The sequence below is a fragment of the Cavia porcellus genome, unplaced genomic scaffold (genome assembly GCF_034190915.1).
Source record: "Cavia porcellus strain 051 isolate PalLab524CR breed Dunkin Hartley unplaced genomic scaffold, mCavPor4.1 scaffold_6, whole genome shotgun sequence".
In the NCBI taxonomy this organism is placed as follows: Eukaryota; Metazoa; Chordata; class Mammalia; order Rodentia; family Caviidae; genus Cavia; species Cavia porcellus.
Window position 1 is genome coordinate 79,904,120 of NW_026947489.1, and position 27,388 is coordinate 79,931,507.

General features: G+C 47.1%; 2 protein-coding genes across 5 annotated transcripts in view; both read left to right on the top strand.

Moving 5' to 3' along the window:
* Window positions 1-19,259, top strand: part of Phf12 (PHD finger protein 12) — a 45,068-nt gene extending 25,809 nt beyond the window's left edge. The window contains exons 4-15 of one of the 4 annotated variants that reach the window (XM_063251150.1): window positions 1,866-2,259; window positions 3,638-3,758; window positions 5,515-5,647; window positions 6,788-6,952; window positions 10,507-10,665; window positions 11,263-12,058; window positions 13,308-13,433; window positions 14,287-14,430; window positions 15,991-16,089; window positions 16,884-16,966; window positions 17,512-17,650; window positions 18,006-19,259. In XM_063251150.1, the coding sequence (XP_063107220.1) occupies window positions 1,866-2,259; window positions 3,638-3,758; window positions 5,515-5,647; window positions 6,788-6,952; window positions 10,507-10,665; window positions 11,263-12,058; window positions 13,308-13,433; window positions 14,287-14,430; window positions 15,991-16,089; window positions 16,884-16,966; window positions 17,512-17,650; window positions 18,006-18,340 (2,694 nt within the window). In that variant the 3' untranslated portion in view covers window positions 18,341-19,259. Of the gene's footprint in view, window positions 1-1,865; window positions 2,260-3,637; window positions 3,759-5,514; window positions 5,648-6,787; window positions 6,953-10,506; window positions 10,666-11,262; window positions 12,059-12,750; window positions 12,837-13,159; window positions 13,277-13,307; window positions 13,434-14,286; window positions 14,431-15,990; window positions 16,090-16,883; window positions 16,967-17,511; window positions 17,651-18,005 lie in introns of those variants that run through there. The other 3 variants (XR_010048221.1, XR_010048222.1, XM_063251151.1) reach the window with 3 other exon arrangements.
* A 2,806-nt stretch (window positions 19,260-22,065) lies between these two features.
* On the top strand, window positions 22,066-27,335 carry Dhrs13 (dehydrogenase/reductase 13). Its single transcript, XM_003469711.5, has 5 exons — window positions 22,066-22,345; window positions 22,435-22,553; window positions 23,535-23,658; window positions 23,808-24,119; window positions 26,170-27,335. Exons 1-5 carry the CDS (start codon window positions 22,219-22,221, stop codon window positions 26,622-26,624), a joined length of 1,137 nt encoding a protein of 378 aa, XP_003469759.1. The 5' UTR covers window positions 22,066-22,218; the 3' UTR covers window positions 26,625-27,335.
* The last annotated feature ends 53 nt before the right edge of the window (window positions 27,336-27,388 follow it).

Consider the following 27,388-nt stretch of genomic DNA (forward strand, 5'->3'; position numbering starts at 1 on the left):
GCTTTAGATACATTTCTGCTAAAGTCTACAAAGCAGGCTATCCTCCAGCCTGTCCTTCTAGGATCCTTTTCTGTGTCTGCCTGTTAGGTTAAAGTAGACCACTTAGAGGCACATTAGAAGACTTCTCAGAAACTTGCCATGCCAAGAAACTGGACTTGAAAAGGTTGGGAATAGTTGGAAGATAAGAGGTAAAACCAGAAGAAAAAGGGGGATAAGAAAAAGGAACTGACATTGTGTTAGTATCCATCATATGCCAGGTGTGTTACTGTGTCACCCCATTTAATCTGTATACCCATCTAGCCATCTGAAGGTGCCAGTAGCAGACCTCTATTTTAGAATGTAAGAAATCAAGACTGAAAAATGTAGAAACAGCTTTCCCAAGAATTGAAAGTCAGGGGGCTGGGGATTTAGCTCAGCGGCATAAGTGCCTGCCTTCCAAGCAGGCAGTCGTGAGTTCGATCCCTGGTACCAATAAAAAGGAAAAAGACCAAAAAAAAAGAATTGAAAGACATTGGCAGAGCCAAGATTTGAACTAAATCTGTCCCATCCCAAAACTCTGTTACCTCTTTATCAGAGAAACAGAACTACTTGGTTGGAATTATGGTATGCTTTTTCTCACATAAGACACTTCTGCTCTGATCTGTTTTCTCTTGAACCTCTGCCCACTGATTGCCAAATGTACCTTTTCCACCACCATCACTACTTCCCTTTGACTTCCTGTATTTATACTGAAGTGAAATGAAGTACAGTGTTTAGCTGATATTCAGTGACACCTGAATATCAACCTTGATATTCAGGTGTCAGGGATATAGCTCGGCAACATAGCACCTGCCTGGCAAGCATGAGATCCAGTGTTTGATTTCCTGCTACAAAAAAAAACCAACTGGATATACAGGGCCTCCCATGATTTCTAGTGGAAATGAAGTCTTCCCCCTGTTCAGAGCTATCTCTTTGCATATACATGACCTTCTATCTCCATCATACCCCTCAGAGGAGAAGAAAGATTTTACTGGTCTCACTTTGTAGATGGAGAAATTTCTACCCACCAGCCAGAGTTACTCAAGGTCAGAAGGAATTAGAGGCAGCACTGGGATAAGATCCCAGAACTCCTGACTGGAGTCCAGTGTTAAACTTTCCTTTGACCACTCTGTTTGGAGTCCTGGAGGAAAATATATTACCAGTTACCCAGTCCTACTGAGTACACTTAAGGTTTTTCCATTTCTCCACCTTCTAAGACACTTTTCAGAGTCCTAGTTAAAATAGAAAAATTGAAAGCCGCCATTCTTGGGCGTTATGATTGCTGGGTCATTCCCTTCCCCGTGTTATATCCCTCTAGCTTGTAGCAGTTACCTTTCATGCCAGCACCCAGCCTCCCTGCAAAGAGGGTTCTATTGGCCTATTTGACCTTTGCTTTGCAGACTACGTTTGAAGTAAAATTTCTTAAGCCCATTCAGAAGGTGAGGATCTTCCAAGCAAACTATAGTGATCTCATTAATTCTTACTTTGTGATTGTCACTTCATTCTTGCTCTTTATTCTTAGTGTTTTCTAGCCCTTTGCCCTGTACTTTGTATATAGGTTCTGTGTGTCCTGTGATGGTTTAAGAGGTAATGATGTGTAATTTGTGTAACTGTTTCTAATTTGCCATGCTTTTTTGGAGATTTCCCTGCTGCAAGTTTTCACAGCCTTAGTTTAGTTATAATTGTGTTAACTCTTAACAGACCAATGTCCCAAATCCTCAGGTGGATGGTTCTGTGATATGTAAGAGACTTCTGTGATTTTGCGTGAGTCTAGCAGGACATTGTACACCCATCTCTTTGTGTTTTGTGGTACTTTTCATGATGGGCCCACCTATTCATCTGTACAGAAACGGGAGCAGAAAAAGGAGCTGGGACATGTCAATGGACTGGTGGACAAATCTGGCAAACGGACTACATCCCCCAGCAGTGACAGTGACTTGTTGGACAGATCAGCTAGCAAAACTGAACTGAAGGCCATTGCCCATGCCCGGATTCTGGAAAGGAGAGCCAGCCGGCCTGGCACCCCCACATCCAACGCCAGCACAGAGACTCCCACTTCTGAGCAGAATGACGTGGATGAGGACATCATTGATGTGGATGAGGAGCCGGTAGCAGCAGAGCCGGACTATGTGCAGCCCCAGCTAAGGCGGCCTTTTGAGCTGCTGATTGCTGCTGCCATGGAGCGGAATCCCACCCAATTTCAGTTGCCCAATGAACTGACTTGTACCACTGCACTACCAGGTCAGCCACACATCATTTCCCCTCCTAACCCAGCTTTCCAAAGGGTTGTTGTCCAGCGGAAGGGCAGTGTTGCTTGCAGCAGGGTCACTGCCGTGTAGCACTGTCTCACCATCCTGTCCTGTTCCTGGTTCTTCCTGGGGAGAGCTCTGAGGGTTTTAGCTGTTACACTGCATATTCAATTTTCCACTTTCTGAGTCTCCATATGTCTCTCCTGCCCCTTCCTAATGTCTTCTTTTTAAAATAGATATTGCATTCATAGGGTTCGAACATTACAAATATTTTTTAATAAAAAAAGACTTACAGGACGAAGGTCTTTGCTCCATGGTATAAGCACCTGCCTGGCAAGCACAGTTGTAAGTTCGATCCCTGGTACCAAAAAAAAGACTTTACAATAAAATAATTCCTTTCCACTCCTGTCATCTATCTTCCTACCCTTTACAGAAAGCCATTGGTTGGTTCTTTCATGTCCAACCAGAATTTCTTTTTGCATGTATAGAAACAGATAGATAGATCAAGATATACTCTCAAGGTCTTATTGGATTTACTCAGTTTTTTAAATGGTTGCGTAATATTCGTTGTACAGATGTGCTACAATTTATTTAGCCAGTTTCCTATTAATTGCCATTTAGTTTGTTCCTAATCTTTTGTAGTTATGGTAGTATTTCAGTAGCTAATTTTGTAAATATACCATTGTATACATATACAGGTGTGTGAGTGTATCTATAGGATAAATTTTTTAATAATTGTTGAATCAGAAGACATTGATAATTATGAAGAATATTATCAACATCTCTTATCAGTGTCTCCCTTTCTTTCTTTCTCTCTCTCTCTCTCTCTCTTTCTCTTTACATCCCCTACTTTTGAGACAGAGTTTTGCTGTGTAGTCCAGGCCATCCTTAAACTCTATAGCATAGGTTGGCCTTGAACTGAAAATCCACGCTGCCTCAGCCTCCTGAGTACAGATCTTAGTTTTTCTTCTCAGAGGAAGGAAAAAAAATTATTAGGCTTAAATCAGGTGCATGGGATCAGGACTTTTCTGATTTCTCTTAAAATGTATTTAAAAATTTCTTTTTCTTCAGTGACCTCCTTAAACACTTACATTTCTTGGGTTACCTGATTTCTGATCACTTCATATTTGTAGAACAATCAGATGTGTTTCTGCTACAGAACAGGAGACTTCTGCTTATGGTTCTGATATATGTTTCAGTCTTCTTTTTCCTCCCTTCCTATGCTATTTTCTCACTTGAAACCAACTCTGGAGGCCTCAGAGACCCATGTCCAGGCTTTGGCACATGCTTTTGCTAAGATTCATTCCTCTCTCTTAATGTTGTTTCCACATCTCAACTTAGGGACAGATCAGCACCATTTTATTTTCTAGGTTCTAGCAAGAGAAGAAGAAAGGAGGAAACCACAGGGAAGAATGTTAAGAAGACACAGCACGAGTTAGATCACAATGGTCTTGTTCCCTTGCCGGTCAAAGTCTGTTTCACGTGTAACAGGTACTTTCTCCTCTTCCAAGCAGTTCTTCTTTTATGTTGTCTCTCTTCCAAACCTTGTAAGTTAAATGCGGGCCACCCGTAATCTGACAGTATGAGTACACAGAGGTCGACTAATTGTCTGTACAGTACCATTAACTGTGTTGATAGAGACTTGGAAAAAGAAGAGTTGGACTTAAATTGAAACATGAGATAGACTAGCTAGCAGAACAGCAGAGACCCAAGTGCTGGGGGAAAGGCAGAGCATTTTTAAATTGCTAAAGATGAATTTTAAAATAATACAAATATTAAATTGAAACATGAGATAGACTAGCTAGCAGAACAGCAGAGACCCAAGTGCTGGGGGAAAGGCAGAGCATTTTTAAATTGCTAAAGATGAATTTTAAAATAATACAAATATCCATGGTAGGTGGTATAGATTACACTGGATGACTAGGCTGGGTGTGGTGCTGCAGGTTTATAATCCTAACATTTGGGAGGCTAGTTTTTATTTGATTTTTATTTTATATTTATTACACTATTGAAGATTGAACCCAAGGCCTTCACACTGAGCTATATTCCCAGCCATTATTTGAGACATTATTGCCTAGGTCTTTAGATCAGGTTTTTGGAATAGTGGTGGGATACAGTTTTAGAACTAGCAGCAGCATAGCTCAGGAGAAAGCTAAGGACTCAAAGCTGCCATTGATTTGGTTTGAGGACCTCAGTGACTTGAACATTTGGTACAGAAGAAACAAACTTGCCTCCTGTATCACAGGCCTATCTTCTCAGCAGAACTGATGAATCTGGCAACTTCTAGGATAGGCACATTTAGTGCTTGGGAGGCTGAGGCAGGAGGATCCCTAAGAGTTCTGCCTGCCTCAGCCTCCCAGTGCTGGGATTGTAGGCATTCACCACCACACTCAGCTTTGCTAATGGTTTCTTAAATGAGGTATTTGCCCTCTTTTAATGAGTAAAAAGATCAGAGTTCAATTGGCTGTCTTCCTCTACTGTTTAATGAGCATTGATCATTCTTGCAAAGAGCCACTTTAACTGTACTCTAAAGAAATGTTTGTGTCCTCCCAAGATACATTTCTTCTTACAAGAGGAAACAAGGAAGAGCCTAAAGATAGCTCCCAAATGTATCCATCTTCCTGATCTGAAACGTACCTGAACCACTGGGGGAGAAAGATAACAAAAATTGTTAGTATAAAAAAGTCAGGGGGCTGGAGATTTAGCTCAGCGGCATAAGCACCTGCCTTGCAAGCTTGTGGTCATGAGTTCAATCCCTTGTACCAGTAAAAAAAAGGCATGTGGAAGCTGGACATGGTGGCTCATGCCTGTAATCCCAGCACTTGGGAGGCTGAGGCAGGAGGATCATTGCGAGTTCAAGACCAGCCTGGGCTACAAAGTGAGCTCAAGGCCAGCCTGAACTTCATAGTGAGACCCTGTCTCAGAAAAGACAAAAAATAAATAAATAAATAAAAGGCATGTGGAGCTGGGGATTTAGCTCAGTGTTTTAAGCACAAGGTGGTGAGTTCGATCTCCTGTACCCCCCCCCAAAAAAAAGGCTTGTGGAGCATGCTTATAATCCCAGCACTCAGGAGGCTGAGCCAGAAGGATCTCTGTGAGTTCAAGGCCAGCCTCCACTGCATAGTGACACCCTGTCTCAAACAAAAGAAAACAAAAAGAAATGGGGGAGGGGAACTGTTGGCATGGTGCAGAATTAGTCTGCGTTTTCCCACTGTCACAGAAATGCCTGGTATCTTTTGTTCTGCAGGAGTTGCCGCGTGGCCCCTCTCATCCAATGTGACTATTGCCCCCTCCTGTTTCACATGGACTGCCTTGAGCCGCCACTCACTGCCATGCCCTTGGGCAGATGGATGTGCCCGAATCATATCGAACATGTGGTGGTAAGCACAGCAGTGTTATTCTGTCCTGAGGCGTAGCTGGAGCATGGACTGATTCAGTAGAAACCATATTAAGGTCAGCTTTGTGCCAGAGTCCTCTATGGTTTCTGCAGACCATTCCACTGAGTTCTAGTTGTCTGGACATACCTCAGCCGTGCACTTGGCCTTTTTCCACAGGGTCTTGTTAGGGCTGCACAGGCAGACTTAACCCACTACTACTTGACTGGGTGTAGTTTTTCCCACAGTGAATCCAGCAATTAATGTTACAGCACTAAACAAAGTTTATTAGATACAACTTTAAGGAAATAAATGGTTCCAGGCATCAAATGAGATGGTTTCCTTTATTAGTCATTTAAAGGCTTTGCCTAATTTACTAACTAGGAAGCTGTCAAAACAGATCCTTTTTCCCTCTGGTTATATGCTTAGCAGGGTTTGGTTTGGTTTGGTTTGGTTAGAGACAGGTCTTGCTATGTAGTTCAGACTGCCTTTGAGTTCACTATGTAGTCCAAGCTGATCTTGAATGTGTGATGATCCTCCTGCCTCAGCCTCCTGAGTACTGGGATTACAGGTATGTGCCACCATACCTGACCAGGACTTTATGGTTGTTTCGTTTTGTTCTGTACTGGGGATCGAACTCATGACCTTGCATTTGCCAAGCAGGTACTTATGCCACTGAGCTAAACCCCCAGCTAGAATTTTATGTTTTAATACTTGAGGATGGTAGTAAGGATTATGGGGGCCAAACCCCTGTTAGGCTGAAGGAGTCTATAGGTCTCTAGTGCTGGAATTACAGGCATGCATCACCTCGCCTGGCTTGCTTTGTTTTTTAATTTTGATACATGGTCTGGTTGAGTTGCCAAGGCTAGCCTTGTACTTGTTACCTTCCTGTCTCAATCTCTGTGCATCACCATGCCTGGCTAAAGATCTTGTGTTTTGTTTGTTTGTTGGTTTGGTTTGGTTTGGTTTTTGTACCAGGAATCTAAACTCACAACCTCGAACTTGTGGTGCAGGCACTATGCCACTGAGCTGTGTTCCCAGCCTGAGCTTCTGATTTTCAAATGAAGAAAATGGGCTAGTTAGAAGGGAAGGGAGGACCTTTCAAGGCTCAAGGCTCACACAGGGATGTTTTTGCTTCGTTCCTAGCTGAACCAGAAGAATATGACACTGAGCAATCGGTGTCAGGTATTTGATCGTTTCCAGGACACCATTTCACAGCACGTAGTCAAAGTGGACTTCCTGAACCGAATCCATAAGAAACACCCTCCCAACCGCCGTGTGCTCCAGTCAGTCAAAAGAAGAAGCTTAAAGGTAAGTCACAAGCTGTAACAGGCACAGTGATGGTCTCTGATTATCTCTATGTGGTAAACAAAGTATTAATCCCAATTTTAAGATAGGGAATCTGAAGCCCAGAGACTTTTCTTTAGTGTCTCACTAAGTAGTAAGTTTGACTTTGTTTTGTTTTGTGTGTTTGGTTTTTTTTTTTTTTTTTTTTGGTCTCACTGTGCAGTTTAGGTTGGTCTTGAGCTTATTATGTAACCCAGTCTGACCTTGAACTCATGGCAGTCCTCCTCCCTCAGCCTCCTGAGTGCTGGAAACAATTCAGCCTGTCCCACCAAACTCAGTTGTGCTCAGTTGTCACTACCGCATCACTCTTTGATCCCTGTTAGATGACTTTGTCCAAGAGCCATCTGGTAAGGTGAAGGGCAGGTGGTTAAGTAGAGAGAACCTTGTGGAAAGTGAGGAGATACTCCCAGCTGAGGAATTTTAAGGGGAAATGTTTATAGGAGAGTTAAATCTAAACTGTGCTTAGGACACTCACCTGTAATTCTAGCACTCTGCGAGGCTGGGGGAGGAAAATCACAAATCCAAACTTAGCCTAGTAGCAGTTTATTGAATTCTTGTCTGAAAATTAAGAATAAAAAGGGCTAGGTATATAGCTCCATGCAAAGGCCCTGAGTTCAGTCCCCAGTACTGTTGAGAAGGAATAGTTAATCTATGTCTTAATGGTGCCATTAACATATCACCAGTACTACAAATTGTAGCATTGCTGGCCAGACGTGGTGGTGCCTATACCACCTATTCCTATAATCCCGACATTCACAAGTTTGAGGCAGGAGGACTGCCATGAGTTCAAAGCCAACCTGAACTACGTAGTGAGACCCTGTCTCAAATCCCCTCCCAAGAAGTTTGTAGCATTGCTATATTAATAATACCTAGCACTGGGGCTAGGGATTTAGCTCAGCGGCATAAGCGCCTGCCTTGCAAGCAGGCAGTCATGAGTTCAATCCCTGGTACCGATAAAAATGGAAAAGACAAAAAAAAAAATGTGAATAATACCTAGCACTTGCGTATACTTGATAGTTGCTAAACTTTATCCTCAGAAATTGACAAGAAAAAAAAATCCTTCATTGAAAACCATGTGTCAGCCAGGCGTGATGGCTCATGCCTGTAATTCCAGCACTCGGGAGGCTGAGGCAGGAGGATCGTTGTGAGTTCAAGACCAGTCTGGGCTACCAAGTGAGCTCAAGGCCAGCCCGAACTGTATAGTGAGACCCTGTCTCAAAAAGACCAAAAAAAAAAAAAAAAAGAAAGAAAGAAAGAAAAAAAATCATGTGTCAATTCAGCATGGTAGTTTATGCCTTTAATCCCAGCATTGAGAAACTGGGTATGGACTGGGCATAGCGCCAGCCTGGCAAGTGTGAGGTCCTGAGTTCAATTCCGGGTACCAAAAAGAGAGAGAGAGAAGAAGCTTGAGGCAAGAGGATCTTGACTTCAAGGCCAGCTTGTGCTACATAGTGAATTTTTGGTCTGCCTGAGCTACTTAGTGAGAACTTACTTGAAAACAAACAAAAAATATTTGTTGTTTTTCAAAAACTAATGAGTCTCCTCACTGAATAAATTTGGAAGGCCCAATGCCTAAATATAAGCTTGATCTTTGTCTTTTAAAATAAAGCCAGGGTCCTGTGTGTCAGTGGAAACCAGCAGTTCTCAATTGTGGCCACCTGGTGGCAGCCACACGTCATGCTCGTCACACTGGGTCACACTACTCCCCTAACCTCCAAGGAGTGTCAGCCCCAGCAAGATGATGTTAGCAATTGTGTAACAGACAGACTCTTCACTGGGCAAATATTTATACTCCAATGGAAGCACAGGTTTTCTAAAATTGAAGTGTTTTTAGTTAGAAACTGGAATATTGTAGGTAGCATGCCTCATGCCTCAGTTATTCGCCATGTAAATTTGAAAGAGATCCTGTCTGCTGAAGTAAACAGAAGACCTTGATACATTCTGCCATTGTATTATTCCTCCTTTTTAAATGCTTCCCTGTTAAAGAAAATTAAGATCTTGAGTTGCTGGAAAAGTATTTTGTTCTTGGGCAGTTTGAGAGTGAATGAAGGATAGTGGCCTTTACCCTTGATTATAGCAGTGCAGGCAAAATCTGCTGAGAACTTGACATCTGTGCTGGGAGTTGTTCTTCCACATACATTTTCACTCCTTTACAGATGACGGCCTTAGATTAGTCCTCACTGCAATATGCTCCCCTCTTCACTGGGTGAGCTCAGAAGGCCCATGACACCAGGTAATAACTCCCAACTCTGTGTTCCTCAGGCAAATCAGTCTCAATCTGCCCAAGACCAAAAGTCTTCTGCCTCTCCAAATTCAGTCTTTTCCCCATATTTCCTATGTGAGTGAATGATAGCCGTCTCTACTCAGTCCCTTAGGCCAAAAATCTGGGAGCCATTTTGAGCTCCTCTTCCTTTCCTAAAAGATGTTGGTCATCAAATCTGTTGGTTCTCCAGATGTATTCCAGATCCATCAAGTACTTTCATACCTCTGTGCCTTCCATACTTCCCTTTCATCTGCCTGGAAGTTCTTTCTCAACTCCCAGGTCTCCATTCAAATAGGGACTTCCCATAAAATCTTCCCTTAGGCCAAGGGTGTAGCTCAATGAAGAGCACTTGCCTAGCATGCACAGTGTCCTGAGTTCAATGCCCATACACCAAAGAAAATCTCCTCTAATCCCAAACTCCAGTGCCCTAAGCCAAAACACATACTCTCCTTCATACTTTTTTAGATAACATCTTAGACATGGATAGTCCTATACTATGGCCAATTACTTTATATTGTTATATTTCTGTTTTTCTTCCCATTAGACTGTGAGCTCTTTGAGAGCAAGGCTTAAGTTTATTCATCTGTGGACCTGTAGGACCTGGAATAGTGTCAGACTCAGGAGGTGCTCAATAAATGTTGGCCAAATGTACGAATGCCTCTTTGCTTGTGTGGATCTTTCATTCTGAACATGGTGTGAGTCAGAGTGTGTCTTCTGTCTTTGTGCAGCAAAGGTCTTCAGTTGTTTCATGAGTCATGAGTGAATGGATGATGAAAGTTAACATTGATTGAGTGCTTAAATAGGCTTCGTGCTGAGCATTTCCACCATGAACGTTACCTCATGTAACTTATCTCTTAGTTACTGCTCAACCACTTAACAAACCTGACACTGGGCAGTAGGAGCTAGTACCACTCCAAAGCCCTGTCCAATGTCAGTCTTACACATTTCAGGCCAAGGCAGAAGACAGCATGCAATGATTTCTGAGTTCTGCAGGCCTTGGACTTTGATGAAGAAAAGTGGAGGCCCTACCTGCTGTTTGCATTTCTGTGCCTTTTCAAGCCAGTGTGCCTGTGTCAGAGTCAAAGGGGGACACAGAGCAGTTGCAGCACACTGAGTCTCGTTGTCCTCGGTGGACCCCAGAGTAGATGGTCCCTTGGGCACCAGCACCACAGACAGAACGACGTGCCAGGGCAGAATCAACTGGACATGTTGGCACTACCTCCCTTTCCTTCCTCCTTCTATTTATCCTGAACAGGTTCCCGATGCTATAAAATCTCAGTACCAGTTTCCACCCCCTCTTATTGCACCTGCGGCCATTCGTGATGGGGAGCTGATCTGCAATGGGATCCCCGAGGAATCACAGACGCACCTTTTGAACTCTGAGCACTTAGCCACTCAGGCAGAGCAGCAAGAGGTGAGTGAAGGCAGAACTGGGATTCCAAATCGAATCTTCCTTCCATCTCACTGCAGCCGTTATTGGAAGTAGACTCAGTGTCTGTCATTCCCATCTCCACCCCCTTCCCTCCCAACCCCTCAAGAGCTGAGTATTCCACAGAGAACCTCTGGCTCAGATCCCAAAGGCAAGTAAGAGAACTACAGTCAACCGGTCTGCTCCTCTCCATCGATCCCCCAGTACACTGCACGCCGGGCAAATCTGTATGATAGAAAGAGAGGACTAGACCCACAGAGAGATTAGGTGTTAGTGTTGGACATACAGCAGATGCCGGGGTACTTGCTGGCTGTTAGTCACAAGGTGAGCCTGGGGGCAAAGCCAAAGCGGGAACCCCAAGCTCTGCTCTCCAGGGTATTAACTGCTGAGTATACCAACAAGTCTTGCTTGGGAATGGAAATGGAATCCTATCAGGAGTCAAGCAACCCTTACTGGGCGTTCGAGTTGGGACCTCGGAAACAGTCCTTGTCAGCTCTGCTGTAGCTCTGGCCGCTGTGGCAGGATGGACCAGCGCCTCCCAGACCTCTCACCCTCCTCTCCTCTCCTCTCCTTCCGTTGCAGTGGCTCTGTAGTGTTGTTGCGCTCCAGTGCAGCATATTGAAACATTTATCTGCTAAGCAGATGCCTTCGCATTGGGACTCTGAACAGACAGAGAAGGCTGATATTAAGCCTGTTATTGTGACTGACAGCTCAATCACCACCTCCCTGCAAACCGCTGAAAAGGCACCTACACCTTCCCACTACCCCCTATCCTGCCCTTCAGGGATTAGCACCCAGAACTCCCTGAGCTGCTCTCCACCCCACCAGCCCCCAGCCCTAGAGGACATCAGCTGCAGTTCTTGTGTGGAAAAATCCAAGAAAGCCCCTTGTGGGACTGCCAACGGGCCAGTGAACACTGAGGTGAAAGCCAATGGCCCACACCTCTACATCAGCCCCACAGATTCCACGGACCCCAGGCGACTTCCAGGCGCCAACAACCCCCTACCGGGCCTCTCACACCGACAAGGCTGGCCCCGGCCCCTCACGCCACCAGCGGCTGGGGGGCTTCAGAACCACACCGTTGGCATCATTGTGAAGACAGAAAATGCCACTGGCCCCAGCTCTTGCCCTCAGAGGAGTTTGGTTCCTGTCCCAAGCCTACCCCCTTCCATCCCCAGCTCTTGTGCCAGCATCGAGAACACCAGCACTTTGCAAAGAAAGACTGTCCAATCCCAGATAGGACCTCCGTTGACAGATTCAAGGCCACTGGGCTCACCCCCAAATGCCACCCGGGTGCTCACTCCCCCCCAAGCAGCAGGAGACAGTGTCTTGGCCACAGGAGCCAACCAGCGATTCTGCTCACCAGCGCCATCATCAGGTGAGTGCTGCTCATCTTCAGGTGATACAGAATAAGTTTGTGCTCTTCTTGGCAAATAAGACTGAAGATTCCAAAACACTTATACCCTGTGGATGTGTCAGAGGACTTTGATTTCTGTATTATTTGTCCTCCCCGTGTATCTGTAATAGAAGAGGAAGAACATGTTAATTTGTCCCCATCTTATAGGTGGGATTGCTTGGCTTTGACAGCTAAAGTGATTTCCTTAAGGTGACCACCAAGGCAGTGGCAGTGGCAGGACTGGAACTGTACAGCCTGGGTCTCCAGACTCCTCCTCTCACCTTCCAGGCCTAGTCTTCTGCCTGTCTGGTTCCATCACTTTAGAAGAAGGCAGCATGCCCCCTGGAATCACTGGGGTCAGCCTGAGGTTCTGGGTGACAGCCTCAGTATTTCATGATCCACATAAGAAACCAAAGCAACACCTGATACCAGAGTCTCAGAACCAGCTCATTTGAGGAACTTTCATGTCAGGGTCAAAAAGCAGCAGTGCCTCTCAGAGTAGCTGCAGAGTGGGATGCCTGAAGAGGTTGGTCTGGCCCAGAAGCTTGCTCTCAGGCCACACACTGAAAGGCAGTCCCTTAAGTCTGAACCTGGCCCAGTGTAGGCCTACTCTCTCAGCTCTCCCCAGTTAGCACTCAGGACCTCGAGGTTGCTGACCCCAGCATCTGAACCAGGTTTCAGATGCTGCTGGAAACCCCTGTGGTCTCTCCCGTCTGAACTGAAGCCAGCCTCCTAGTGAGCTGGGAGTCTCGGTAACCAGGTGACTGATCTCTATGCATGGGGGCCCCTGGTCCCAGGATGGCCCTACTGTTAGGCTGTTTTCCTGTCTCTGTCTGTCTCTGAATACCAGTGTGGATAGATCTTGCACGCTGTGAATCATACTTCAGCAGGCAGGAACTACAGGGGCAGGCACTACTTCTGTAAGAGTGGAGGCAGTAGGGAGGTGGTCAAGGCCCAGGGAATGAAGCAACCCCAGCACTTCCCCCAGAGCAGTGGATTGCAGTGGTTCTCAGTGCTCTGGAAATTCCTGCGTGCCCGGGTACAATGTCGTTCCATCTGCCCTTCCTCACCGCACATTTTTAGCTCTAGGAGTTCCAGAGCCAATGGGTTGAGAATCAAGAAGGGAACATCACCTTGGGTCCGAAATCCAGACCTGTCTCAGCAGTGGGGGATTGGACCGGTGGGTTTCCCTCAGGCGACGTAAGTAACAGTCTTCCTGCTCCGTCCCCAGATGGCAAGGTCAGCCCCGGCACGTTATCCATAGGAAGCGCTTTAACCGTACCCTCTTTCCCAGCCAACTCTACTGCCATGGTGGACCTCACCAACTCACTTCGAGCATTTATGGACGTCAATGGAGGTGAGTGAGTGAGCTGCTGTGATAAAGGTGTCCCTGGGCAGTGTTCAACTCCCTTCAGAGGGAGAGATTTTTCTATCCCAAAGGGCTGGAAGTACAGGTGTGAGTATCCATATGGATTGAGGAGTGGGATAAGAAAGAAGGCTCCCTCTCCTGTTCCTACCTTCTACACTTTCACATATGTATAATCAAAGGAAGGGAGCACAAAGCCACAGTGAGCCAGTAACAAAGGACACAATCACTGTGGAAGTCTTAAACCAGATATGGTGGTGCATACCTGGGAGACATAGGCAGAAAGATTGCAGGTTCAAGCCCAGCCTGGGTAACTTAATAACTTAGCAGGACTCTGTCAAAAGAATAAAAGGGGATGAGGAGGGTGGAAACAGAATTTGGTACAGTGGTCATGGCAAAATATCTTTTAAAGTTTTCACCAGGTAGTCAGGAATATAGCTCAGCAGCACAGCCCCTGCCTGGCAAGTGCAAAGTCGTGTGTTCAGTTCCTGATACCAGGAAAAAAAAAGTTGATATTCACAGTCCTCACCAGACATCAGAATCCTCCCTCACTTATCAGCGAGTAGTTGATATTGATCTGCCTTCTAGGAATACTTTACCGAAAGCCATTCTACCTCACCACAGGCAAGGTCTGCACAGCCTGCACTGGGGCCGTCCTCCTGAAAACGGCAGTCAGGCTGCCTGGCACTCGATTATTTACCACTCCATCTGTACCCAGTGCTCTTTAAGCAAAAATCTCCTGACCAGGTTTCCAAAATGCTGAATGATTTGCCCTGTGACCCTTATTTGCTTCACATTCCATTTCCTTCTCAGCTCCCTCTTAATCTTTCTTTTTGGTTGCTAGAAATCGAGATAAATATGCTGGACGAGAAGCTGATCAAGTTTCTGGCCTTGCAGAGAATACATCAGCTTTTTCCCTCTCGGGTCCAAGCTTCACCAGGCAGCGCTGGCACGCATCCGATGGCTTCCGGAGGGCACCACACAGAAGGTGGGCATGCACATATCTACTATCATATGTATGAATAATCATCTTGACTCCATGGAAAATACCAGCTTTTGGTATTTTCCTCAAAGCATCCTGTGAGTCTTTGGTGGGATTAATAAAATGCTACGGTTTTTTTTTTTTTTTTTTTAGCTCAGGAATGAGATGGCAACCACAGCTTTCTGATCAGACTCAAGGAAGTCAGTTGAAACCTACTTTCATACAAGTTCACTGTAAGACAGCAAAGCAGCTACCAGTCAGTCAGGGATGTGACTAGCACTCAGGGAACCTGAGGCCGGAAGATCACAAGTTCTAGTCCCACCTGGGCAATTTAGTGACTTACTGAGACCCTGTCTCAAAATAAAAGGATATTGAGGGGCTGGAGATATAGCTCACTGGTAGGGGTCTTGCCTTGCATGTACAGGGCCCTGGGTTTGATCCCCAGCACCACACACACTGGGTGTTGCTCAGGACAAAGTGTAGGTTCAATCCCTAGTACCAGAATGGCAGCTACCAGTACTACAGGGTATATGTGGTATGTTCTCCGCTTAGTTGCTTTTTAATATTTGATTTAGAAGAGCTTCTTACAAGGGAACTTTTTGAGTCAAGATGAAAAATACAGTAACAGTGATCAAACCTAGAAATCCTTCCCAGTTGTTATTTCTACTTGGTTATTGCTAAGCATTCATTAGCCTTTAAGAGCCTTTTTGCTTCAAAAAATGTGTCCTGGGCCAGAGATTTGGCTCAGCAGCCTAAGTGCCTGCCTGGCAAGCACAAGGTCATGAGTTCAATCCCTGGTGCCAAAGAAAAATAAATGTGTCCCTAGAACTGTGATGGCAAACCTTTTAAAGCTTTCAATGATACAAACACCCCACTGTGCCATAGGCTCATCACCACTGTCCTGCTGATGTATTTCCTGAGAGCCGTGTACCAAATCAGAAGCTCCATTTTTCCCCTCATGTCTTTTGTTTAGGAGTAGGGATTAAAGCCAGACAGTCATGCTTGCTCGGCAAATGCTTTACCACCAAGCTACATCCCCAGCCCAGAACATGCATTTTTACAGAAGCCATGGGAAGTTTGTTCTTTTTTTTTTTTTTTTTTTTTTTTGGTGTTTTTCGTTTTAATCGGTACCAGGGATCAAACTCACAACTGCCTGCTTGCAAGGCAGGGGCTTATGCCACTGAGCTAAATCCCCAGCCCCGCCATGGGCAGTTTGTGTGCACATTAAAGCTTGAAAAACACCCATCCATGCCTTCTGTTCTTATTCTAACTTTAGTATCTGCAGGAATGTCCCTGCTCAGCCAAGCAGCAAGCCACCCAGGAGCTTACTATACTAATATTCTTGAATTCTGTGGCCATCTTCACAAATGGTCCTCCTTACCCATATTGGAAATATTGTGGGTAGGGACACAAGGTCTCACCCTGGAGCAGTTCAGTGTCAGACATGAGTCATCCAATGGGATTTTCTCCACAACACAAGCCAAAGGTCCGGGTTTTGTTATTTTATGTTTGAGTTACACAATTCTAAGTGTCTGAATGGTCCTGTCCTGGTGGTTTGTCTTACAGTGCAGAGAAAGGAGGTACAAGCCCGAGCTGTGTTCTACCCGCTTTTAGGGTTGGGAGGCGCTGTGAACATGTGCTATCGAACCCTCTACATCGGGACAGGTGAGCTAGTCAGAGCCGAGAGTCGCTGGATATCTCAAGCTCTCCTCATCAGCGCTCTTACCCACAGGAGCTGGAAGGGTGTGAGGGAAGCCCTTGCTGAGTTGATGGGTTTAACCCAGATTTTCCAACAAGTGACAGCAAGCAAAGCAGTTGGGTGTTTTCCTCATAGGAGCCCTTTTGCTCTGTATGTGCCTAGTGTAACACTGAAAATAAAAGTCAGCTCTAGGGGCTGGGGATTTAGCTCAGCGGCATAAGCACCTGCCTTGCAAGCAGGCGGTCGTGAGTTCAATCCCCAGTACCGATAAAAAAATGAAAAAGAAAAAAAAAAAGTCAGCTCTGACTGCTGCTTTGGCGGATCGAGGAAAACCCCAAGGAAAGCACAAATGCTTGTCTTAAAAAATGATGGGTTCCCATATGCCAGCATTGAGTAGCCCTGCGTTGGCACAGAACAGACAGATTAACTGTAGCCTAAGAATTTCGTTTTCAGGTAATATAAAACCCTGCACCACTGTGCTGTGTTCTCATGGAAATACCCCATCCTCTTCAGTAACTCACTATTCCTTCTGGGCAGCAGTCACATGTTCTAAGGTAGATCAGTTAGCAGGGGCAGCTTTTTAGCAGAGGATTAGAAAAGGCATCTAATTTTGTTCAAAAATAGGAGGGGAGGTCCTGAGTACCTGCCTCTCAAAGTTTCCATTACCACCCACCCAGAAGCTAACTCCTTTCCTCTCCCTCTTCCCCGACACGTGCACCTGATAATCATTTCTCTGCTTCCCCTTCTTGCTGCTTTGCAGGAGCTGACATGGATGTGTGCCTTACAAACTATGGTCATTGTAACTACGTGTCCGGGAAGCATGCCTGCATATTCTATGATGAGGTGAGAAATGGAGATGGGCTGGGAAGAGCTTTCACAGCCTAAGGCTGCCCCTCATAACAGTTTTTGTTCACTACAGTGGGTGGTTGGGTGGGGTGTTCTCTTTTCGTCCCTCCCTTGTCATACCCAAAAGAGAAAGGATCTTGGTATAAAAGGGCAGCCTACAATAGGCACCTGCTTTCGGGAGCAAGGCTGTCATTTCAGCTGAGGTTGGTCATAGGCACAGCAGGGGGAGCCCCTGGGAGTATAAAAGGAAGCTGAGCTCTGGATGCCTCTCTATGGGTTTCATCATCATCTGCCTGTGATGCTGAATCAACAGGAGCCAGTGGTGAGGAGGTAGAAGAATGGAGCAGAGGGTGGAGACACTAGGAAGACAGCGTCCCGGGGAATGGGCCTTGCCCCCTTTTGAAAGGTTGGGGCCCTGACTGGGGAAGAACATGAGTAGGCCCTAGGTAGAGCAGCATAGCCTTCTCTGTGTGTCCTTTCTCCCCTTAGCTCCAGGCCCCACACAACAGAGCACACATCTTATCTCCCCTCCTCCTCTTCAGAATACCAAACATTATGAGCTGTTAAACTACAGTGAGCACGGGACAACGGTGGACAACGTGCTGTATTCCTGTGACTTCTCTGAGAAGACCCCACCAACTCCCCCAAGCAGTATTGTTGCCAAAGTGCAGAGTGTCATCAGTAAGTTGGAGCAGAGGTCTGTGGTCACAAAGCTGAGGCCTCCGTTACAGTGGTTCCGCCATGCTGCCCATGACCTGTAGTCTCTGCTTCCCAGTCCCACTGGCCAGGCTGTCCTTGCTCATGGGCTCAGGGGAGGCCACAGAAGCAAGTGCTGAGCAACTGCATGTGTATGTAATACAGACATCTTGGGGGACTTGAGGCTCCACCAGCCCTTGCCAAGTGTCCCTTACCTCTACTCATGTAGCAGTTGGAATGAGAGTTATGGGGGGCTGGCCCTGGCTAGCAGTCTAGAGGGTCAGCTCACTGGTCCTCCTGTGACCATCTCTTTCTGTTTTTTGTTTTTTCCTTTCTCCAGGGCGCTGCCGACATCAGAAACAAGATGAAGAGCCAAGTGAGGAGGTAGCCATGATGAGTTCCCAGGCCCAGGGGCCGCAGCGGAGACCTTGCAATTGCAAAGCCAGCAGCTCAAGCTTGATTGGGGGCAGTGGGGCCGGCTGGGAGGGCACGGCCTTACTGCACCACGGCAGCTACATCAAGCTGGGCTGCCTGCAGTTTGTCTTCAGCATCACTGAGTTTGCGACCAAACAGCCCAAAGGCGATGCCAGCCTGCTGCAGGATGGGGTCTTGGCCGAGAAGCTCTCTCTGAAGCCCCACCAGGGCCCTGTGCTGCGCTCCAACTCCGTTCCCTAGGGCCGGTGGCCACCCTGCTGCCAGCCTATATACCCGCCTAAGACTCCTGCAATGCAAAAATGTACACAAACCAAGCCTGGGTGTTTTCTATACTCTACCAGAAATCCTTCAACTACAATCTTTGCATGAAATGAAGAAAACTTTTGACTGTTTTTTAAAAATCCTTTTTTCTTTTCTCAAGTTCTAGGGGGCATTTGCACATATATTTGTACTCAACATTTCATGGGAAAGCGGCAGACCCGAGCTGAGGAACAGCGTGGCAGGGAAGGGAAGACCTGTGGTCTGGACTCTTCTTCCAACACAAGCCCTTCCCCCCACTCCTGCTCCCCCCCCTCGCCCGCCGTTGTAAAATAATCAGAAACTTGTTCTATTTTGTGGCAGTGACAATAGTTTTATATTAAAAGAAAAAATACAGTTTTCATACAGCAAAATCTATACAATATCATTGTTTTATTTAATATAAAGATCGCTACCCACCCTCTCTCCATGGTTCCCGCCCTCCAAGTTACTCCCTTTCTGCAGCAGTTGCACTATAGGTAGCTACTGTGTATTATGGACAAATAAGAAATGAATTCTTTTTCTGGCTGTCCATCTATTTTATTTCAAATAAGGAAAAGTGTATTTGGATTTTGTGTAAATACATCTAGTGATGACATTTTTTCAATGTTTTTAAAAACTGTGTACAGTACTACATGTGTTAGAGCGTTTTCTCAAATTGTCTATTGTAGCAAAAATGTTTTGTCGTAAACCTGTTTCGTCTCCTTTTTTTGTTCTCTTGCCACTTTCTCCTCTTCCTCCCCAGCTCCCTCCTCTCCTCCCAACCCTACAACTAGTACCAATGTACATAGTAATTGTAATGTTTTAGACTTTACAGAAACTTTCCTGTATTCTGTATATAAAAAAAAAATACTTCAAATTATGTTTTCTGCCTGTCTGTCCTGCCTGTCATCACCCTCAGAGGGGGCCCTTCTTGTGCTCTGGGTCCAACCATTGGGGGACCCTTTGAAGAGGGTAAGAGGTCTTACTCCCAGGAACTCGGTTCCCGAGTGTGGGTTAGGGAATAGAATGTTGGAGACAAGTGAGCCTATGTGGTGTGCAGGGCAGAAGAGTACTGTTTGTCTGGAGAACACCAATGTAGTGAACTCTGATCACTGTCCTAACCGTGCCCCTTCTAGTTACATGACATGAAATCACAACTGCCAATCCATCGGAAGACAAACCTGCCCTTCCTTAATTCGAAAGCCCTAGGACGCCCATTCAACCAGACTCCCCACTTCTAGGTTTTGAAGTTCTGAGTATAGTCTCTAGCTCTAGAGAACACTTACGAGTATTCTAGCACTATTTCCCCCACACTACTGGGGACCTACCTCAGCCTTATGCAGGCTGACAAAGTCTTGGACATAAGTTCCAACTCCTATCTCAGCCTCTGAAGTAGCTGGCTTGAAATGTGGGCCCCATTCTGGGTTCTAGTATTGTTTGAGTAGGTAGTACACAGTTGTGAATTAGGATTTTGCTTTGGGGTTAAAGAATGAATATTCCGGGGCTGGGGATTTAGCTCAGCGGCATAAGCGCCTGCCTTGCAAGCAGGCAGTCGTGAGTTCGATCCCTGGTACCGATAAAAACGAAAAACAAAAATCTGAAGAATGTATATTCCACCGGTATTTGTAATTGTACTGGGGCCCACAGGGTGCCCCACTTACCCATCTTCCATCTCCAGTCTACCTCAGTGTTTCCAAGTGCTCACATTGCTGGAAACCCCCATAAGTGCCAAATTACACTAGCTTTCTCTCTTTTTTTTTTTTTTTTTTTGTCTCTTTTGTTTTTACCGGTACCAGGGATGAACTCACGACTGCCTGCTTACAAAGCAGGCACTTATGCCGCTGAGCTAAATCCCCAGCCCTACACTAGCTTTCTCAAGCAAGGACATGCCACATGCACCTGCCTAGATGTGCCCTTATGCATGCCTCCCAGGCTGTCCCTGCCTATTTCATCGTCACACTTTTTCCATTGAGGAAGAGTCTACCTTCTACCAAGAACCAGTCTAGAAACAAACTTCCTCCTGAAAAGCAGTAGAAGCTTTGTCAGAAATGGTGGTGATGACCAGGTATGGCGACACACTCCTGTAATCCCAGCACTCAGAGGCTGAGTCAGAAGGATCCCCATGAGTTCCAACCCAGCTTGTACTACATAGCTAGACCCTGTCTCAAAAAAGGTGGTGGCTCATGCCTATAATCCCAGCACTCGGAGGGCCGAGACAGGAGGGTCATTGCGAGTTCCAGACCAGCCTGGGCTACGAAGTGAGCTCAAGCCCTGAACTGCATAGCGAAATCCTGTCTCAAAAAGACAAAATATATATATATAAAATATATAAAAGTGACAGGACAGTGGAGGGAATGACCGTAAATCCTGATAGCCTTAACCCCTGTCGCCTTGGGTGCTGTCACATCTCGGTCCTGTATAGGTAGAATAGAGAAGAATCCTGAAGGCTGCATGTGAAAATGAAAAATTGAAGGATTTGTTCATTGGATAAGGCCTTTTTTTCTTTTTCATTTTTATCGGTACTGGGGCTCGAACTCACGACGGTCTACTTACAAGGCAGGTGCTTATGCCGCTGAGCTAAATCCCCAGCCCCCTGGATAAGGCCTCTTAATGATACAGGGGAATGAAACTCCCGACCTACTGTATCCGGTACGAGTTCGTGTTCTCTAAAATCAAAGAATGAATTTTAGGAACAACGGAGGTTAAGAGTAGAATATATTTATTGAGAAGAAGAACTCTTCTGTCTGAGAGACAGAAGAGGTCCCCAGCCGGTTGCCAAGGACCCTTTTTTTTTTTTTTTTTTTTTTTTTTTTTAGGGACTTTTATAAAACAATCATGGGGTGAGACGGGTTCAAGACGGAACTCCCAAAGCAGATGGGCATAAGGTGGGACATAACTATAGTTAGCCAATAAAATCAGGTAAAATTGATTAGGACAAATGGGAAAGCCAGTCACGTAGAAAGCGGACATTCAGGGACTCTTCCCTAGAGGGTTGGAATGGCGACTCCTGGCTTCCTCAGGGTGATAGGGAACTATTTAGAATATCAGTCCTCAGGATGTGGGTACATTTGTTTGATCTTTTGTCTTGAGGCCTGGCCCACAGCAGGAGATGTCCGCTCTCCCTCCCCGCAGTTGCCAAGAATCTGAGTTTAGGCACTGGCTCCTTTGAGGACTTAGCTCTGCCTCGCTGCCTATTTCTAACTCAGCTGCCTGCAACATAAGGACTGAACTGAAAGACACAAGCTCATTCATATATACTCCTCTCCAGAAGGGAGGAACTCTGCTACAGACTCACACCTACGATGTGATGTTCATTCAGCACAGGCGTTGGCGGAAACTCAGATGCATGCACACGTCTGGAGAGACTACCGCCAGAATGGGCACAGACACCTACGAGGTGCTTACCCGGGCACACACACACACAATCCAGAAACATGCACAACGCAGTGGGTGACCCAACAGCCATTCGCACACATATGGACGATGCAGATGCACGCACAGACTTAGCCCGCATTCCCGCGGGCCCAGGGCGCACAGGGCCCCTAGGGTGGAGGGAGTTCCCACAGGCATACGCCTGGGGGCGCTCCCAGGGCGCAGACGCACCTACTCACCTCACAGGTGTTCCAACAGGCACATCGCCAGAGGACGCAGACGCACGCCTAGAGGGCGCTGCAGGGCCCACACGCACAGGCACGCACATACACCCGTCCGCCTCCGCCTTGGCAAGAGAGGCCGAAGCGCGCGGCGCCCTTCCAGGCCTGTACGAGGCGGGGTGGAAACCGTTGCGCGGCGATCCAAGGCGGCTCCGGGCTTGAGCCGGAGCCGGGAGGCTCTGCGCCATGGAGGCGCTGCTGCTGGGCACGGGGTTGTTGCTGGGTGCCTACGTACTCATCTACTACAACCTGGTGAAGGCCCCGCAGTGCGGCGGCATTGGCAGCCTGCGGGGCCGTACGGCTGTAGTCACGGGTGAGTGCGACCGTGCACGCGTGCAGGAGGGCGCGGGAGGCCGGGCGGCGGTCCCCGGGCTCAGTTGGTTCCCGCCCACTTCCTGGCAGGCGCCAACAGCGGCATAGGCAAGATGACAGCACTGGAGCTGGCGCGCCGGGGAGCGCGGGTGGTGTTGGCCTGCCGCAGCCGGGAACGTGGGGAGGCTGCCGCCTTTGACCTTCGCCAGGTAAGAAAAAGCGGGGACGGGAACGAGGGACACACAGAGGGGCAAGACACTCGGGAATCCAGTTTCTGAGAGGAGTAAGCAGCTCGGTGCATGGAATGCTCTTGTCCCATTGGGAAAAGATACCAGAAGGAAGTTGGGGAGGAGGCCTCCAGCAGATAGGAATTGCTGATCTAAAACATTTAAAGATCAGTAGGCCTTAGTTAAGCAGAGTAGCAGGAAAGGGAACAACATATGCAAAGGTCCTGAGGTTAGAGTGATTTTTAAGAAACTAAAGGGAAAAAAAAGTTGAGTCTTAAGCACAAGAAAACTGTAAGATTGGGAAAGTGAAGAGGCTTTGAGCCAGGGCCAGGTTCATTAAAGATATCATTGAGGAGCTTGGGCTTTATAGAATGGGGAGGGAGATCAGGAAGAGGTCCTTAGGGCAGTCTAGCCTGTAAGAATAACCTTTTGGAATGAAGCCTTTGTGGCTGTGTTGTGCCTGGACTGAAGGAAGAAAGAGTGGGTGAGAGGAGACCAATGAAAAGTCGATTATACGGGCTGGGGATTTAGCTCAGCGGCATAAACACCTGCCTTGAAAGCAGGCAGTCGTGAGTTGGATCCCTGGTACTGATAAAAAAGAAAATAGAAAAGTCTATTATAGATTTTAGGGCGATAATGGGGAGAGGGGATACTAATAATAATAGCAAATACCTACCCAGTACTAACTGCAGGTTTTTACATGCATCAATTCAATGCTCACAACAATCCTATGAGATAGGGACCACAGTACTGTTATTCCCATTTTACAGTGAGAAAACCTGTAGCATAGAGCAGTTAAATATCCTCTCCAAAGTCAGAATTGGAAGCTGTTATTCATTCCACTCAAACGCGCAGAGGCAGGTTTCAGTAACAGTAAGAAGTGGACTCTCAAAACTGTGTCCCTGGGAAGAGGGAGGAGGAGAGAGGTGCATGGTGACAATCCCAGCCCTTGCTGCTCTACAGGACAGTGGGAACAATGAGGTGATCTTCATGGCCTTGGACTTGGCCAGCTTGGCATCTGTGCGGGCCTTTGCTGCTGCCTTCCTGAGCTCAGAACCTCGGCTGGACATCCTCATCCACAATGCCGGTGAGGGGCGGAGGCCTGTGGTGGGGCGAAGGGCACCAGGGCCAGGAGACACATGGGAAGGCTCCCCCTACTCCCTTCTCACAGGTGGGGATGCTGTAACCTTCGGGGCTCCTTCCTGAGCAGTGACTGACACTTAGCCTCTGCCCCAGGGATCAGTTCCTGTGGCCGGACCCGAGAGGCCTTTAACCTTCTGCTTCGGGTAAACCACGTGGGCCCCTTCCTGCTGACACATCTGCTGCTGCCCCGCCTGAAGACATGCACCCCCAGCCGTGTGGTTGTGGTATCTTCAGCTGCCCATCGACGTGGGCGCCTCGACTTCACTCGCCTAGACCGACCGGTGGTGGGCTGGCAGCAGGAGCTGCGGGCATATGCTGACAGCAAGCTGGCCAATGTGTTGTTTATCCGAGAGCTCGCCACCCGGCTGGAGGGCACTGGTGTCACCTGCTATGCAGCCCACCCAGGTAAGGCTTGGCTGTTTGCTCCTCCTTATTCCCCCATCCATTGCTCTCACGGCCTATCACTGAGTGAAAGGGTCTCAGAGCAGGAAGGAGGCATGGTCCTCGCTGATCTTGGTACTAGGCTCTGCTCATCTTCCTGCCCCACTTGTATGCTGACCACTGAGAGCGGTATGGCAAGAATGAGACCTGGGTCCTCTCCTCACACATCCATTACTCATGCATAGAGCGTTTACTGAGTAACTACTGCTAGGCATTATTCATGGTGTTAGGGTTATAATGATAAAACAAAGGCTGACCCCGGGGTGTGCCTCAGTGGGGGAGCTTGTGCTTAGCATGCAGAAGGCCTGGAGTTCAACCCCCAGCATGCACGCCCATGTGCACACGCACACACGCATACAAAAAAAATATAAGGGCCTTCTCATAAAGTCTGCATTCTACCTTGGAACAATGACACGCGGTAATAACTTTGGGGAAAGATAAAACAGGTTAAGGGGAGTTTGAAATGCCAGGAGATACTATTTTATAAGTGGCAAATGTGACATCTGCAAGTCTGCAAATGTGACATCTGAACAGAGCCCTGAAGGAGATGAAGGGTGAGACAAGTGTCTTTCTGGAAAGAAGCTCAAAAAGAGCAGGGAGCAAATAGCAAGGCTTGTATGACTAGAACAGAGTAAGGGGAAGAGTGGGAAGCAATGAACTTGCAGAAATGGGCTAGGTCAGTGTGTCGGAAGGTTTGCTTTAACCATTTTGGCGTTTACCCTGAGACAATGGATAGACTCATCCTTGCCTCCGGAAATATATTACACCAGGACAGCAAGCTCTGCCCTTCTCATGTTATCATACTGCATTTTACATAATCATTGCATAAAACTCAGAATAGTGATAATAATACTCACAACTAATCTTTTTTGTGTTGGTTTGGTTTTTTGAGACAGGGTCTTGCTATGTAGTGTAGGTTGGCCTTGAGCTTGCTTATGTAGCCCAGGCTGGCCTTGAATTTGTAAGCCTCCTGCCTCTGCCTCCTGAGTGCTGGGATTACAAACGTGCACTACCACGCCCTGCCACAGCTAACCTTTATTAAGCTATTATTTCAATTTCACGTTCCTAACATCCAAAACATTTTCTAATATTCCATAGGTTCTTCTTGTTGTTGTTTTGAGAGAGACTATAGCTTTGTAGGTCAGACTGGCCTTAAACTCAAGATCGTCTTGCCTCAGCCTCCTAAGTGCTGGGATTACAGGTGTATACTGTACCACATTGCCCAGCCCACCATATGTTCTTATCTTTCTTCCTTGTTTCTTTCTTGTGTTCTGTTTTGTTTTTATTTTGGGATGTTTTGTTTTGTGTGTGTGTATGGTACTATGACTTGAACTTAGAGCTTCACACTGAGCTCCCTTCCCACCCCTTTTTTACTGTCCTATTTTGAGATGGAGTATATTCATCTCAGATGCCCATTTTTGGAGACAGGGTCTTGGGAAAGTACCCGAGCTGGGCTCAAACTTCCCATCCTCCTGCCTCAGCCTCCCAGAGTACTGGGACTATCTATATGCATGCCCCATCATGCCTGGCTCCACACAGCTCTTTTTAGTCTGTTTGAGACAGGGTCTCTTTGTACAGTTCAGGCTGGCCTTGAGCTCACTTTGTAGCCCAGGCTGGTCTCAAACTTGTAACAATCCTTTTGCCTCAGCCTCCCGAGTGCTGGGATTACAGGCGTACACCACCACAGCTGGCCTTCCACATAGCTTCTTAATACTGGTTAAACAAAGGAATAGTGTTCAAGCTACAAGAAAAATGGTGATTGGGAAACAAGGGACACAATGTTATCAAAAGCTGGGAGATGAGGCTATACAAGCAGTTTGGATAGAGGGGAAGAGGATTCCTGCAGAAAATGAACGAAGTCAGCTTGAGGGGAACCTGGATGGCTGTTAGGTAATTTCTGGTTTCTCTGGAGCCAGATTCCGTCACTCATTCCCCTGCTAGCTTTATTTCTAATCCGTATTTCCTGGGCCTCACCCACCATCTCCCCACTTCCATTTTTTCTTCATATCCATAGGACCTGTGAACTCGGAGCTGTTCCTGCGCCATGTTCCTGGATGGCTGCGCCCACTATTGTGCCCACTGGCTTGGCTGGTGCTCCGAACACCCAAAGGGGGTGCCCAGACACCGCTGTACTGTGCACTACAAGAGAGCATTGAGCCCTTCAGTGGGAGATATTTTGCCAACTGCCATGTGGAAGAAGTGCCCCCAGCTGCCCGAGATGACCGAGTAGCCCACCGGCTATGGGAGGCCAGCATGAAGCTAGCAGGCCTTGGGGCTGAGGAAGAAGATGAGCCTGATGAAGAACCCCATCTAGAAGACCTAAGGACCCTGTCTGCACTGAGCACTCCTAACCCCAAGGAGCTCACAGTTTCTGAACCCTCATCCCCTGGCCCTCAGAGATCACCAGACTTTTCTAAGGTGACCCGTCGAATTCAAGTGAAAGCTGAGCCTGAGCCCCAAGTCTCCTAACCCCCAGGCCAGGATGCTTTTTGTGGCACTCCTTGACCCCTAGAAATCACAGCTCTGTATCAGGCCATGCCATAGGCACTGAAGGCTTTGCCATGTTTACCTCTATGGTTACTTTCTGGGGGCTCTGGGTGTGTCCTAGAAGGAAATATTTCTGAGAGGGACAGATACTTCTGATTCAGGAGTGGAGAGTAACTTGCTTCTGGGGAATTTGAATTTCAGCTTTTCAGGCCCAACCCTGGGCGATTCAGATTAGATCTGGGGCAGAGCCAAGGGATTTTGTGATTTGATGCACTGCCAACACTGAGAAGGTCTGAACTGAGCCCTCTGCAACAATCTTAGATAGTTGCCCCATTTTGGCCGGGCATGGTGGTGCCCGCCTCTGATCCCATCAGCTTATAGAAGCTGAAGCAGAAGGATCGCCGAGTTTGAAGTCATCCTGAGCTATGCAGGGAGACCTTGGCTCCAAAAAAGTTACCCCAGTTTTACAGAGCTGGGATAAGGTCTGCAGGAAAAGTCTTGCCCAAGGACTAAATCAATAAAACCGGGACTGCAATTTGAGCCCTGAGTCTATCACCAGGACTCACTGCTGTAAGGTGGGCGTCCCGAGGTGGGGCGGGACAGTGGTTTCCGAGGTGTCCCAAGGAAGTAGGGAGGTGCTCTCCCTGGTGCCTTTAGGGTGGAGTCCCCTGTAATAAATTGGGTTGACACTTAGGGCTCGCGCTGTCTCCTGCCTCTCTCAACATGCCGGCCCCGCCCTCCGTCGC

Coding starts and splice junctions, on each gene's coding strand:
- Dhrs13 (XM_003469711.5), top strand. CDS start 22,219: ATGGAGGCGCTGCTGCTGGGCACGGGGTTGTTGCTGGGTGCCTACGTA. Junction 22,346..22,434: donor CCGTACGGCTGTAGTCACGG/GTGAGTGCGACC, acceptor ACTTCCTGGCAG/GCGCCAACAGCGGCATAGGC. Junction 24,120..26,169: donor CTGCTATGCAGCCCACCCAG/GTAAGGCTTGGC, acceptor TCATATCCATAG/GACCTGTGAACTCGGAGCTG.